General features: G+C 54.8%; 1 protein-coding gene across 1 annotated transcript in view; it reads left to right on the top strand.

Moving 5' to 3' along the window:
- Positions 1–9,074, top strand: part of LOC106732272 (shootin-1-like) — a 31,795-nt gene extending 22,721 nt beyond the window's left edge. Inside the window, exons 13-17 of the mRNA XM_075931075.2 lie at positions 342–454; positions 1,204–1,263; positions 4,155–4,356; positions 4,954–5,125; positions 6,813–9,074. Of these exons, the coding sequence (XP_075787190.2) occupies positions 342–454; positions 1,204–1,263; positions 4,155–4,356; positions 4,954–5,096 (518 nt within the window). The 3' untranslated portion in view covers positions 5,097–5,125; positions 6,813–9,074. The remainder of the gene's footprint in view (positions 1–341; positions 455–1,203; positions 1,264–4,154; positions 4,357–4,953; positions 5,126–6,812) is intronic.
- The last annotated feature ends 2,785 nt before the right edge of the window (positions 9,075–11,859 follow it).

Here is an 11,859-nt window from a genome sequence, read left to right on the forward strand (position 1 = left end):
TGGACCAAGCCCTGGCTGGGCTGATTGAGTTGGGTTGGTCCTGCTTTGGGCCGGGGGCTGGACTCGATGACTCCTGAGGACTCCTCCAGCCCTGGGGTTCTAGGATGCAGAACGCTCCTTTGCTGTGGTGTCTGCACAACACTGGAGAATAGTCCCCCTGCTGCCTCCTGGTTTCCTTGTGCTCCCCCGTGTCTGTCTCCGTCTTAGACTGTTAGCCCCTTGGGGCAAGGGAATCCCCATTTTGGACAGCGCCTAGCGTGCCAGGGGCCTGGGCCATGCCTGGGACTCGCAGACCCTGGCAGTACAAATCCTATTAAACTTCAGCCTTCCTCTGTGTGCAGGGGACACTGCGACTGACGACATTAAAGCTCGGGCGGTGGACGAGATGATGGCCCGGATCAAGAGCGGGGTGGTCCTGCGACCAGCCCGCAAGGGCCCAGGCGCGGGGCCCCAGGTAAACAGCAGCCCCAGCCTTGGGCTCCTGCAGACACAGCTGGCACCCCCATGTCCGTGGCGCTGGTCCCAGGAAGCATCCCAGCATGCAGAGACCCAGTTTGGGGGGGTGGCTCAGGCCGGGGTCCTGAGCCTGCGTGGGGGGTAAGGGCAGTTGGCTGGCTCTGGGGGGGAACAGGAGGATGGGTGAGGGGGCCTGTTGATCTGGAGGGTGCCAGAGCCAACCAGTGTTGGTTCGGGGCGCAGGCTGTGGAGCCTACGGCTCTAACACAGCAGTGAGGCGCCCATGAGCATGGGGTGAAGGCAAACCAAAGCCCCGCCCCTTTGCCCTGAAGCCCCGCCCCTTTCCTTCCAGGCCACACCCCTTCAACTACCTCCCTAGTCCAAGCCCCGCCCAATCCCAGCTGAGGCTGCTGCATGGCGCAGCCCCAACCCCTCCTGGGTGGCTGAGGACTGCAGGCAGTTTTGGGAAGACAATGCCTTTCCTCGCCCCCACTCGCTGCCCACGGGGACCGCCACATGGGGCAGATAGAGGGACAAGCTCTTTCCCAGCTGGCAACTGCCTGGGTGACATGAGAGGGGGTTTCCCAGGGCAGGGGTCTGTCACTGAATGCCTCGCTGTGCCCAGCCCTAGCTGGCAGGCTCCGGAGAGAGGCCAAGACCCCAGGCCACTGGGATAGGAGCCCCCCGGGTGCTGGGGGGCGGAAGGGAAAGCACCAGGATCCTCCCTCAAGAGCTCTCCCCTCTCAGGATCGCTCCGCGGCCGCCAGCAAACGCCAGAGCGCCGTCATGGAGCTGCAAGGCATCCTGGTAAGCCGCGTTGGCCCGGAGGCAGGCACCGGTGCAGGGGGAGGGCAGGGGAGCCCCGTCCCGCAGGAGGGGGCCGTCGGCCAGCTGCTCCAGCCCGGGGGAAGGACCCAGGCCTGAGGATGCGCCTCGCGCTTCTCCCTCGCACCCCTTCCCCGCCCCGATCCCGTGCGCCGAGGGTTCCTTTCGGCTGTGCTCTGCGTGGTACTGCCCCGCGATGTGAATGAGCTTTGGGGGGTTTGCCCCTAGTGATCGCAGATTGGATTCCTGCCCTCCCCCTGTTTCAACGACTCTCCGCTCGGGAAGGTTCGGCCTGACCCCTGCAGGACTATGGGGCTGCTCTGCGGGGCGGGACCTGGCCCATCCAAACGTCCTGCCGTGTCCATACGTTGGGAGAGGGGGCAGGGGAGCAAGCGGGACAATTTTGCCACCCCCACATTTGCCTGGATTTGGAAAACGCACCGCGTCCGATAGGCAGCAGCAGACAGGGCACGTGGGCATCGGGCACCGCAGTAATGGGGCCGTGCCGACCTCTGGCGGGTTGACTTACGGTCGTAGGGTAGCCGTGTCCCCGTGGGCCTTGCCCCCAGCTCCAGGGGTGGCGGCCTGTGGGAGGGAGCTGACGGTTCTGAGCCGGGGTGGACAATCATTATTAACGGGGGGCCACTCCAAGATTTTGGCAAGTGCTCAAGGGCCACGTTTCTGCCGAGAGGGGTGGGGTCTGGGGCAGAGGCTGGGAGCAGAAGGGAGCTTGGAGAACAGGAAGGGGCTGTGGAGTCTGAAAGGGCGTTTGGGTGAAGGAGGGGGTTGTGATTTGGGGAAGGGATTTGGGGTGCAGAGTCCAGGAGCGGGTACGGGTGGAGGAGAGGATTCTGGCCTGAGGGAGGGGCTGCAGGAGAGGGTGCAGGCTCTGGAGGGAGGTGTGGCCTGGGCAAAGGGGGTGCAGAGGGTTTGGGTGATGGCTTGGGACAGCGGAATGGGGTGCAGGGCAGAGAGGGAGTATGGGTGCAGGAGAGGATTCTGGCCTGAGGGAGGGGCTCTAGGAGGGGGGGCAAGGTCGGGGGGGCGGGTTGTGACCTGGGGGAAAGGGGTGCCGAGGATTTGGGTGGTGGCCTGGGGCAGGTAGTTGGGGGGTGCCAGAGGCAGGCTCTGGCTGGGAGGCGCTTACCTAGGCAGCTCCCAGCCAGCAGCCCTGCAAGAACCTGAAGGCTGCAGTCCCAGGCTGTTCCACGTGGCCCTACTCCGGGTGGGGGGTTGTCAAGGCTGTTCCCCACTCAGACACGATCAATGCAGAAGTTGGGGACCCACAAGAGCACTCCAAAACCTGTCTCTACGGGCTCTGCTACAAAAATTTCCCCCCAAAATCCTAATACCCAGATTCTGGGGGACCCGCTGCCATCACCCAAGTAATTCCAAGAAAATCAGGGAAGAGGTCACTTGGGAAACCCCCTCTCTAAGGTAAAGCTCTTCCCTCCACCCCAAGCTCCGTTTTGCTAGGAGTTGGGAAAAACAGGGAATCCATAGACAACAGTGGACTCTGTCCTTGGAACTAGGCACTAAGTCCTAGGGACACAACCATCAACCAATACTGGTTAATTAGGAAAAAACCCCAATCTTTTATTATCAAAACAAAACTACAAGTGCAAGCACAGTAGCTTGGCTAGGTGGAAAGAGCCACCATCTGATATACATACTCAGGGAAAAACCCTTGTGCTGTAAGGCTTAATTACAAAAGAGGAAAAAAAACCAATTCGCCAGCTCAGCCATGATTTCCAAATCCCCAAACAAGGAAAACAATAAGCCTGGACGGACTAGCTAAACTTTTCCCTACTTACACATTTCAAGTCCATTCTTGGCGAGAGAACCCATCTCCCGTCTCCCTTGATTCCTGGGAGAAGCTGCTCTGATCTCAAACAAAGAAAAGAGCGAAAAAAACCTCCTTGTCCCAGTTTGAAATTCCTACCGGCATTGTTATTGGCTGAGTGCCCGACACCTTCGCTAGGTACATGAGTTAACCCCCTTAGTCACCAGGTGCTGGTCAGCACTCCTCATTATGACAGGAGGGAAGAAAGGAGGAGGCTTCATTGGCTGCTGCTGCTGCCAGCAAAATATCTCAGCTGCTATTGGTCAGAAACTGGCCAACGGGAGTGGAAATATTTTGCTGGGGGGGCGGAACAGGGCACAAAGCCTCCCTCCTTGCTCCCAGACCAGAGCAGCCACATTTAAAGCAGCATCGCTGCGCTGTGCTTTAGGGTCCCAGCTTGGCGGGCCACATCCGGCTCCCTGGCTGCCTCCTGCCTGCCCCTGTTTTAGGTAGAGCAGGGGACAAAGCGTTTGTTCAAAGAAAGTTATTGAGCAAAAAAAAAAGGTGCCTGCCCCTTTAAGGGCGGCCATTTTTAATTCCGTTCTCCATGGCACACCTCCTACTGCCTCGCGGCACATCGATGTGCCGCAGAACACAGTTTAAGAAACACTGACGTAGCTAGTTCCAGCCAGAGAAGACGGCGGCGTGCGTGCAACTCCCGCTCGCACGTGGAGACGCACCCTTTCACCTGGTGGTCAGAACGCCCACCTGGGGCAAGGCTCAAGTCTCCTCCCTGCGACAGCGTTGGAAAAGACCCTTCTGCGTGGCGGAAAATCTAGCCAAACGTCCGATTTGGCTCCCCCCCTAGCGAGTTTGCTTTGGTTCGGACCTGCCCCCGGACCGGAGAGCCTGTTACTGGCCCGGCTGTAGCCCTAGGTGCAAACCTCACTGCGGATCCACCCCCACGCCCCTTGGGATGCTCACCCCAAGGGAGTCTCGGAGAGGCCTGCAGCCGGTGGGGGAGGTGGGGGCGGGAATGTGTGTCTCCCTGTCTGAGCTGCCTGCTCCCACCCCCGGCTTCTCTTCTCAGGGCGCGATGAAAAGGCCGATGAGAAAGCCCAGCTGGCGTAGGCACAGCCAGCGGAACAAAGACAGCCAGCTGGAATCCATCCTGCAGAGACGGCGCCGGATGGTGGACTCCTCCGCTCCCGGCCAGCCCTCACCGCTGCGCCCTGAGCTCAGGAAAACGCCAGGGGTGGGGACGGCTCCCCGGGTCTCTCAGACCCTGCCCAGTAAGCCCTCCCGCTGCACGCCACGCAGCCACATCCCCGCGTGCTCCTTCGAGGCCAGAGCAGCCTTCTGCGGAGCAGGGCGCTGCCTGCACTCGCTGCAAGCCAGCCCTGTTTCGGACTCCCTGCCAAGCGTCGCCATGTAGAACGGCCTCTTGCAGAGGCAGCCATAGACCGAGCACAGGCCTGGGCGACAGGGCGCCTGGGGGGGTCTCTTTGCAGCTCTGCAACTGACGTGCTGAGCAGTCCTGGGCATGTCACTTTGCCTCTCTTTGGCCATCTGTAAAATGAGGTGAGATTGACCCACCGTTATAGCGGGTTTGGAGAGCTACTGGTGCAAAATAGCCTCATCTGTCCATGATTTGTTGGGCTGGCTTACCATTGCCTGTTTCTGAGGAGGGATGAGTCAAGTCCCATTTCTGTGACCAGTCGGTCATAACGGGGATGATCCAGCAGAACAAACCAGGCCAAGAGATGTGACCGGCTGCTGGTTTTAGCCGCTGTGGGAGGCAGCTTTGGCGGCTGGCTGACAAGCTATGCACAGCAGCGTTCTTTGCATGAGTCTCACACACAGTCTACGTGGGTTTCTTACTTTCTAAGGTGACAGTGAAATTTGCAAGGTTGCATCCGGCCCGTGCTTGGAGGAGAACGCAGCTGCCGTCCAGTTAAGAGAGAGAGTGGCACAACTTCAGAAAAGCCGGCGACTGGCTCTCCTGAACGCCGCAGGGGACAAGCCAGCATAGAGAGGGACGACCTGAAAACCAGCCATCCTGTAAGAAAGACTCATGACTACCCACCTCCTTGGGACATTAGGAAGGGTTGGATGCGGGACCTTCAGTCAATGCTTCCTCTCATTTTTTCCATCTGTGTGTGGAATAAATGTTGCTCTGTGCACTGATGTGCACCACCAATAGAAACACATGCTGCTGGTGTGGGCATTGTGGACACTCTGGCAATCCGCTGGGCAGCACCTGAATTTTTCCTGGGCAGCCACCCAAGCACTCAGCGTACAGGGTACCAAAGCACTTGAGCTAAAGATGTAACTTCCCTTCTAGGCAGCAGTAGTAGGCAGTTATCCTCCAGGTGGCCCCTCGAAGGGGGGACGCCGGACAGGCTGCACAAGTGTGTTACAACGGTCGCTGCATTTCATTCTGGTTCCTTTCGGTATCCTCCCCAGCGGCTAGCGTGTGTCTGTTACACCGAACCGTGTCTGTTGCTGGGGGAGGGAGGCAGACTGCCTGCAAAGGACTGGGGAGCACAGAGACGGGGGGCAGCTAGAGCTGTCTGCAGCACCCCAGGCTCCAGAAACAAGAGTCCTGCCCCGGATCGCTGGGGCTGCAATCCAGACATGGTGGGTGCTGGTGCTGCTGGGTGGGTCGCTGCTGGGATGTAACGCCCATGACAACACACAACGGGTGGATGGAGAGGTCCAGGTTACTACGACCGATGATCGTGCGTCGAGATGGATGCTGCGGTCACTTCTCCAGAGCTCTTGCTCGGGCGTGTGGGGACAGTGTCCAGGATGGAGGGGCCTGGCCCTGTGTGCTCTGAAAGCAAAGTCCAAGCTCTCCTGGGCTTCAGTGAGCCAGGATCAGACCTGGGGCTTTTATTCGGCTCTGTATCAGCCTCGCGTGCAGACAGAAGAGAGAACCTGCCATAGACTGGCCTCCCCTCTGCCCTCCAGCTACAGGCTGCACGCCGGGCTCCAGGGGTGCCCCTGCCACAGACTGTGGATGAGCGGGGAGAAGGGGGGGCGGATCCTGGCTCTAACAGTGTCAACGGAAGCTTTTCCGCTGAGCGCGAAGCCAGAGGTCTTCCCAGGGGATTTAGTTGGGGGTTACGTGTGTGGAAGTCACTGTGAATAAGCTACATCTCTGAAAGCGGGGGGGTGGCTGTGTGGTTAAGGCTCTAGCTTGGGACTGTAAGCTAACTTGGGCAGCTGCCCCAGAGAGATTCAAATGCTGCCCCGCTGGTTAGCAGAGCACCCACAGCCGGCAGCATGTGAGTCTATGGGTGGTGCCCATCGGCACATGCCTCGGTGCACATAACAAAATGTATTCCGTGCATGGATGGAAAAAAATAGAGGGAACATTGTGGTGATGCCTCATTTTAAATCCTCCTCAGCTGGCAGCCTGTGTTTCTAATGGCATTGCACATCCACACGTGCCTTGGTGCACATAATAAAATTTATTCCACGCATGGATGGACAACATTAGAAAGAACATTGCTCTGGAGTGCCAGGCTCTAGCACAGAGTGCGTTGGTGTCTCTATGCCTCAATTTCCCATCCATAAAATGGGGGTAATGGTCCTACTTTTCCCTGTGTGTTTGCGAGGGCTTGGAGGAAGGGACTGGTTTTAGGATGTGGGTCCCCAATTTCAGCTTCAAGGTACGATGGCGTTGAGGGGGAATGGACTATCGTGCTTTTGTTCTGATGTTCCGCACCTGCGTCTCTTTCAGGTTGCACCACCGTGCGCTTGCACAGCCCGCCTGGTCTAGCGCCCTGCGAGTGCTCCGTGCATTACCTGCCCCACCTGTGTACCTTTCAGCCACGCAAGCACCCTGCTCAGCATCGCAGCCTGAGGATGCGGCTTTCTGATCTGGCTGGATAGCCCGAAGTGCAGCCAGACGAACACCCTGCTTGCTTGCGCATCCCAGAGCGGTCCCCTTGTCTCCACGGATCCGGGGAGGAGCAGTCAGGAATCGTAGCGCTAACAAGCTTCATCGGGTGCGCCGAGGGTGGATTTGTACCTGGCCAGGGGGATGGGTTTTGTTGACATTGGTGTGCAAAACTCATCCGTCCCTGGGGATCAAAGCTCCTTGTCCCATCAGCTGGCTCCTCTTGGTGCTGCTGGCTTGCCCAGATTTGGGTCGCAAGGCTCGGACCGAAAGCGGTGTCCTCATTTTCCAAGTTCACGCTTTAGAATCCTAGAGCTGGCAGAGACCTCAGGAGTCATCAAGTCCAGCCCCCTGCTCTAGGCAGGACCAATCTCAACTCAATCAGCCCAGCCAGGGCTTTGTCCAGCCGAGACTTAAACACCTCTAGGCATGGAGATTCCACCCCCTCCCTAGGGAACCCAGCCCAGCGCTTCCCCACCCGCCTAGGGAAATAGTTTTTCCTAATATCCAACCTAGACCTCCCCCACTGCAACTTGAGCCCATTGCTCCTTGTTCTGCATCTGCCCCCACTGAGAACAGCCTCTCTCCATCCTCTTTGGAACCTCCCTTCAGGGAGTTGAAGGCTGCTCCCAAATCCCCCCTCACTCTTCTCTTCTGCAGACTGAACAAACCCAAATCCCTCAGTCTCTCTAAGCTATTCTGAGGCCTGCTTAGAATAATGGCCGCTATTCCGAAATAACTTTGCTGGGTAGACACATCGGCTACGTCTAGACTGGCATGATTTTCCGCAAATGCTTTTAACGGAAATGTTTTCCGTTACAAGCATTTGCGGAAAAGCGCATCTAGATTGGCACGGACGCTTTTCTGCAAAAAGTGCTTTTGCGGAAAAGCGTCCGTGCCAATCTAGACGCGCTTTTGTGCAAGAAAGCCCCGGTTGCCATTTTTGCAATTGTGGCTTTTTTGCGCAAAACAAATCTGAGCTGTCTACACTGGCCCTTTTGCCCGAACGGGAGCAGCATAGTATTTCCGTGAGAAGCACTGATTTCTTACACGAGATCGTCAGTGTTCTTGCGGAAATTCAAGCGGCCAGTGTAGTTTGCTGGCAAGTTTGCAGCTGCTTTTGCAGAAAAATTTGCCAGTCTAGACACAGCCATCCTGACTGGCCTGCTGTGACATTAACAGAGCCAGCAGAACCTACACAGCTCTGGCCAGATATCCTGGCTCTCCTCCCCTGGCAAGCTGGCGAGTTGGTTTTCTTTCTATGCACCAGCTTAACGCAGGAAGTGGATCGTTTGGAGGCAGCCACACACAGGGATAGCAGTAAAATATCCTATGTGTCGCAAAAGAGCTCTCATGTCAGGCCGCTTCAAAATGGGGAGAAGCTCAGAGCTGAACCTCTTGGAGGTCTTTCTAACATTTGAAAGCTGAGCTCAGTACGTTTTAACTAGGCGGCCTGTTAGGAGGACAGGGCTAAAGAAATGGAATTTGGAGGGTCAAAGCCCGGATCACGTGGCAGCTTCCACGTTGTGGAGATTGTCGAGCTGTCTAGAATGGCTCATGTGTACCCAACTCAAGACAGGCTGGACACAACCCCCAAGCTAGCTGTGAGTTCTGTGTTGAATATTAAGTCTGGACTGCTCGAGCACCACCATCACCTTAACATGGAGTCACAATCCCCTTGGGTGCTCCGCTCCATCTGACCACCCAAGCAAGCTTGCCTTTGTGATCGGGGATCCCTTACACCAGAAACCAACAATATTTAGGTTGCTTCTAGTCCCAAAGGACCAGTCACTTACTCCAGGTCAACTGCACCTCAGATCCTATACAAAGACAGTGCTTGTAGCCAATCCTATCATTAATTAAAGGTTTATTTAGCTAAGAGAAAGAAATGAGAGTTATTTACAACGCTAAAGTGCGCACACGTACACACACAAATGTGTTGCAAACTTAGGTTGCAAAAGGTAATAGAAAGCAGCTATAATATTCAAGCTCTCTGTGTCCTTTAGGGCTAACCCAATCCAAACAAAATGCAGGACTATGTAGCACCTTAAAGACTAACAAGATGGTTTATTAGATGATGAGCTTTCGTGGGCCAGACCCACTTCCTCAGATCAAATAGTGGAAGAAAATAATCACAACCATATGTACCAAAGGATACAATTAAAAAAAAATGAACACATATGAAAAGGACAAATCACATTTCAGAACAGAAGGGGGATGCGGGGGGGGGGGGGGGAAGGAAGGTGAATGCCAGTGAGTTAATGATATTACAGGTGGGGAAGGGTAGATGTCTGTGAGCTAATGGTATTAGAGGTGATAATTGGGAAAGCTATCCTGGTAATGGGTAAGAGGATTCAAGTGCAGATGTAAAAGGTCTTTGTAGAAGAACGCAGGTGGTGAAGTCGTTGAGACAGCTACGCAGCAAGGGCAGGGGAAATGGCAGGGGAACAGACCGGCGTTTTAAATTAGAGCAGCTGCAACAAAATGTTCCCGATGCTTTTTTTTTCTTTTTTTGCTCAACAAAAATTTTCCTGTCCCTGGGGGTCGTGAATTAAAAAAGGTTGAGCACCACTGTTCTACGCTACAGGTAGAGAGAGAATGGCTGAGGTGTACTGGCTGCAGGTATTTCAAGATGTTGGCTTCTCGGCCAGCAAAATGCAAGGCTACGTCTAGACTGGCATGATTTTCCGCAAATGCTTTTAATGGAAAAGTTTGCTGTTAAAAGCATTTGCGGAAAAGAGCGTCTAGATTGGCACGGACGCTTTTCCACAAAAGCACTTTTTGCAGAAAAGCGTGCGTGGCCAATCTAGACGCGCTTTTGCGCAAAAAAAAGCCCCGATCGCTATTTTTGCAATCAGGGCTTTTTTGCGCAAAACAAATCTGAGCTGTCTACACCGGCCCTCTTGCGCAAAAGTTTTGCGCAAAAGAGCCTTTTGCCTAAACGGGAGCAGCATCGTATTTCCGCAAGAAGCACTGATTTTGTACATTACAAAGTCAGTGTTCTTGTGGAAATTCAAGCGGCCAGTGTAGACAGCTGGCAAGTTTGCAGGCGCTTTTGTGGAAAAACTTGCCAGTCTAGACACAGCCCAAGGGTATTAAGTTGCGCACTTCTCTCTTGCACCAGCAGCCGTGTGTGCTGAGATTAGACAGGGGAGGCAGGAAGCTTTGGTGGTGGTGTGTGCGACAGAGGGGACCAGGAGGAAAGCGTGGAAGTTGGAGGCAAGGTCAAAGGTGTGGATTCTGAGTAGAGTTTCCAAGAGGAGGCCATAGGGAGATGGAGCCCGAGAACAGAGAGGAAGTGGGAAGAGGAGAACATGGAGGCCGAATAGAAGGCAGGAGAAGGAGACAGGGATCTCATGGGGCTGCTGTCTGTTTCCGTCGCTGTGGGAGAAGAAGCAGAGCTGAGGACAGGCGACAGAGGCGCAGGGAGCAGCAGAGCAGAGGGAACTGAGAGAGCTCTCCATTAGTTTCTGGGGTGGCGGGACGGTGTCATTTTCATGTGGGCCAATGTTTCTGGGCTTCCCAGAAATGGAGTGTGGGGGGGGATTCACACGAGGACCAGATATGGGCCTGGTGCTCTGGGGTAGGGGCATAGATACCGACTCCATGAGAGCTCCAGAACTGGAACACCCCTGGGGAAAAATGAGTGGATGCAGAGCACCCACCAGTACCAATCTCCCCCACTTTGTTTCCTTCCCCCACGCCTCTTGCACGCCGGCGGCCCTGAAGACTTACTCCTTCCCTGCCCTCCCAGCACTTCCGCAACATACTCAGGGGAGGAGCCAGGACAGGAGAGGGAAAGAGGCAGGGCTGGGGGAACTTAGGTGGAGGTGGAGTGAGGGCAGCGACTGGGGAGCGAGAGGTCAAGCACCCCCCCAGCAGGATGGGGCGTCTGTGCCTAAGTGAAGGGGGATTTTAATTCTCTGTCGTTTCTCATATGGGACGTGGGACACTCTACTTTGGGAGAGCACCCTGTAACCCCCATAGCCTCATCTGGATATAATTATAACTACTACATAGTTTGAAGAGTTTGTGCAAAATAAAGTCATACTTTCCAGTTAGCTACAGCTACCAAATTTTGCATAAACAAGCCTGCCACTTAAATTAGCAGAATGCACAACTTTTTACACCAGAATATGCTGGGTGAAAGGTGTAAATACGTGGTTCATGGACCCACTCTGAGAAAGCCGTACCGAGCTGCTCCAGTTTGTTTATTTACTGGCTCTGCAGCCACGGAGCCTCACGTTTCCCGTTGGCTGTGGTTTGCTGTTCACAACCAAGGGGAGCCGCCGAAAGCAGTGTGGGATTTTTCTGGGATATATTAGCAAGGCTCTTCTTACAGGGTCTTCTCATTAACAAACTAGGGAAGTACAACCTAGCCAGGGGGCGCATAACTGGCTGGATAACTGTTCCCAGAGAGTAATCGTCAATGGTTCACAGTCGTGCTGGAAGGGCATAACATGTGGGGATCTACAGGGATCAGTTTTGAGGCCAGTTCTGTTCAATATCTTCAAAAAACGATTTAGATATTGGCATAGAGAGGACGCTTGTAAAGTGTGCCAATACCAAGCTGGGACAGGTTGCAAGTGCTTTGGAGGAGAGGATCATAATTCAAAATGATCTGGGCAAACTGGAAAAAATGGTCTGAGATAAATAGGCTGAAATTTAATAAGGACAAATGCAAAGTGCTCCACTTAGGAAGGAATCAATTTCACGCATACAGAATGGGAAGCAACTGTCTAGGAAGGCGTCCTGCAGAAAGGGATCTAGGAGTCAGAGTGCACCACAAGCTAAATATGACTTGAAAAACTTAAAAAACAACTAATGGTCTGGTAGCACTTTAAAGACTAACAAAACATGGAGACGGGATCATGAGCTTTCGTGGGAA

The sequence above is a fragment of the Pelodiscus sinensis genome, chromosome 4, assembly GCF_052426305.1.
Source record: "Pelodiscus sinensis isolate ZL-2025 chromosome 4, ASM5242630v1, whole genome shotgun sequence".
NCBI lineage: Eukaryota > Metazoa > Chordata > Testudines > Trionychidae > Pelodiscus > Pelodiscus sinensis.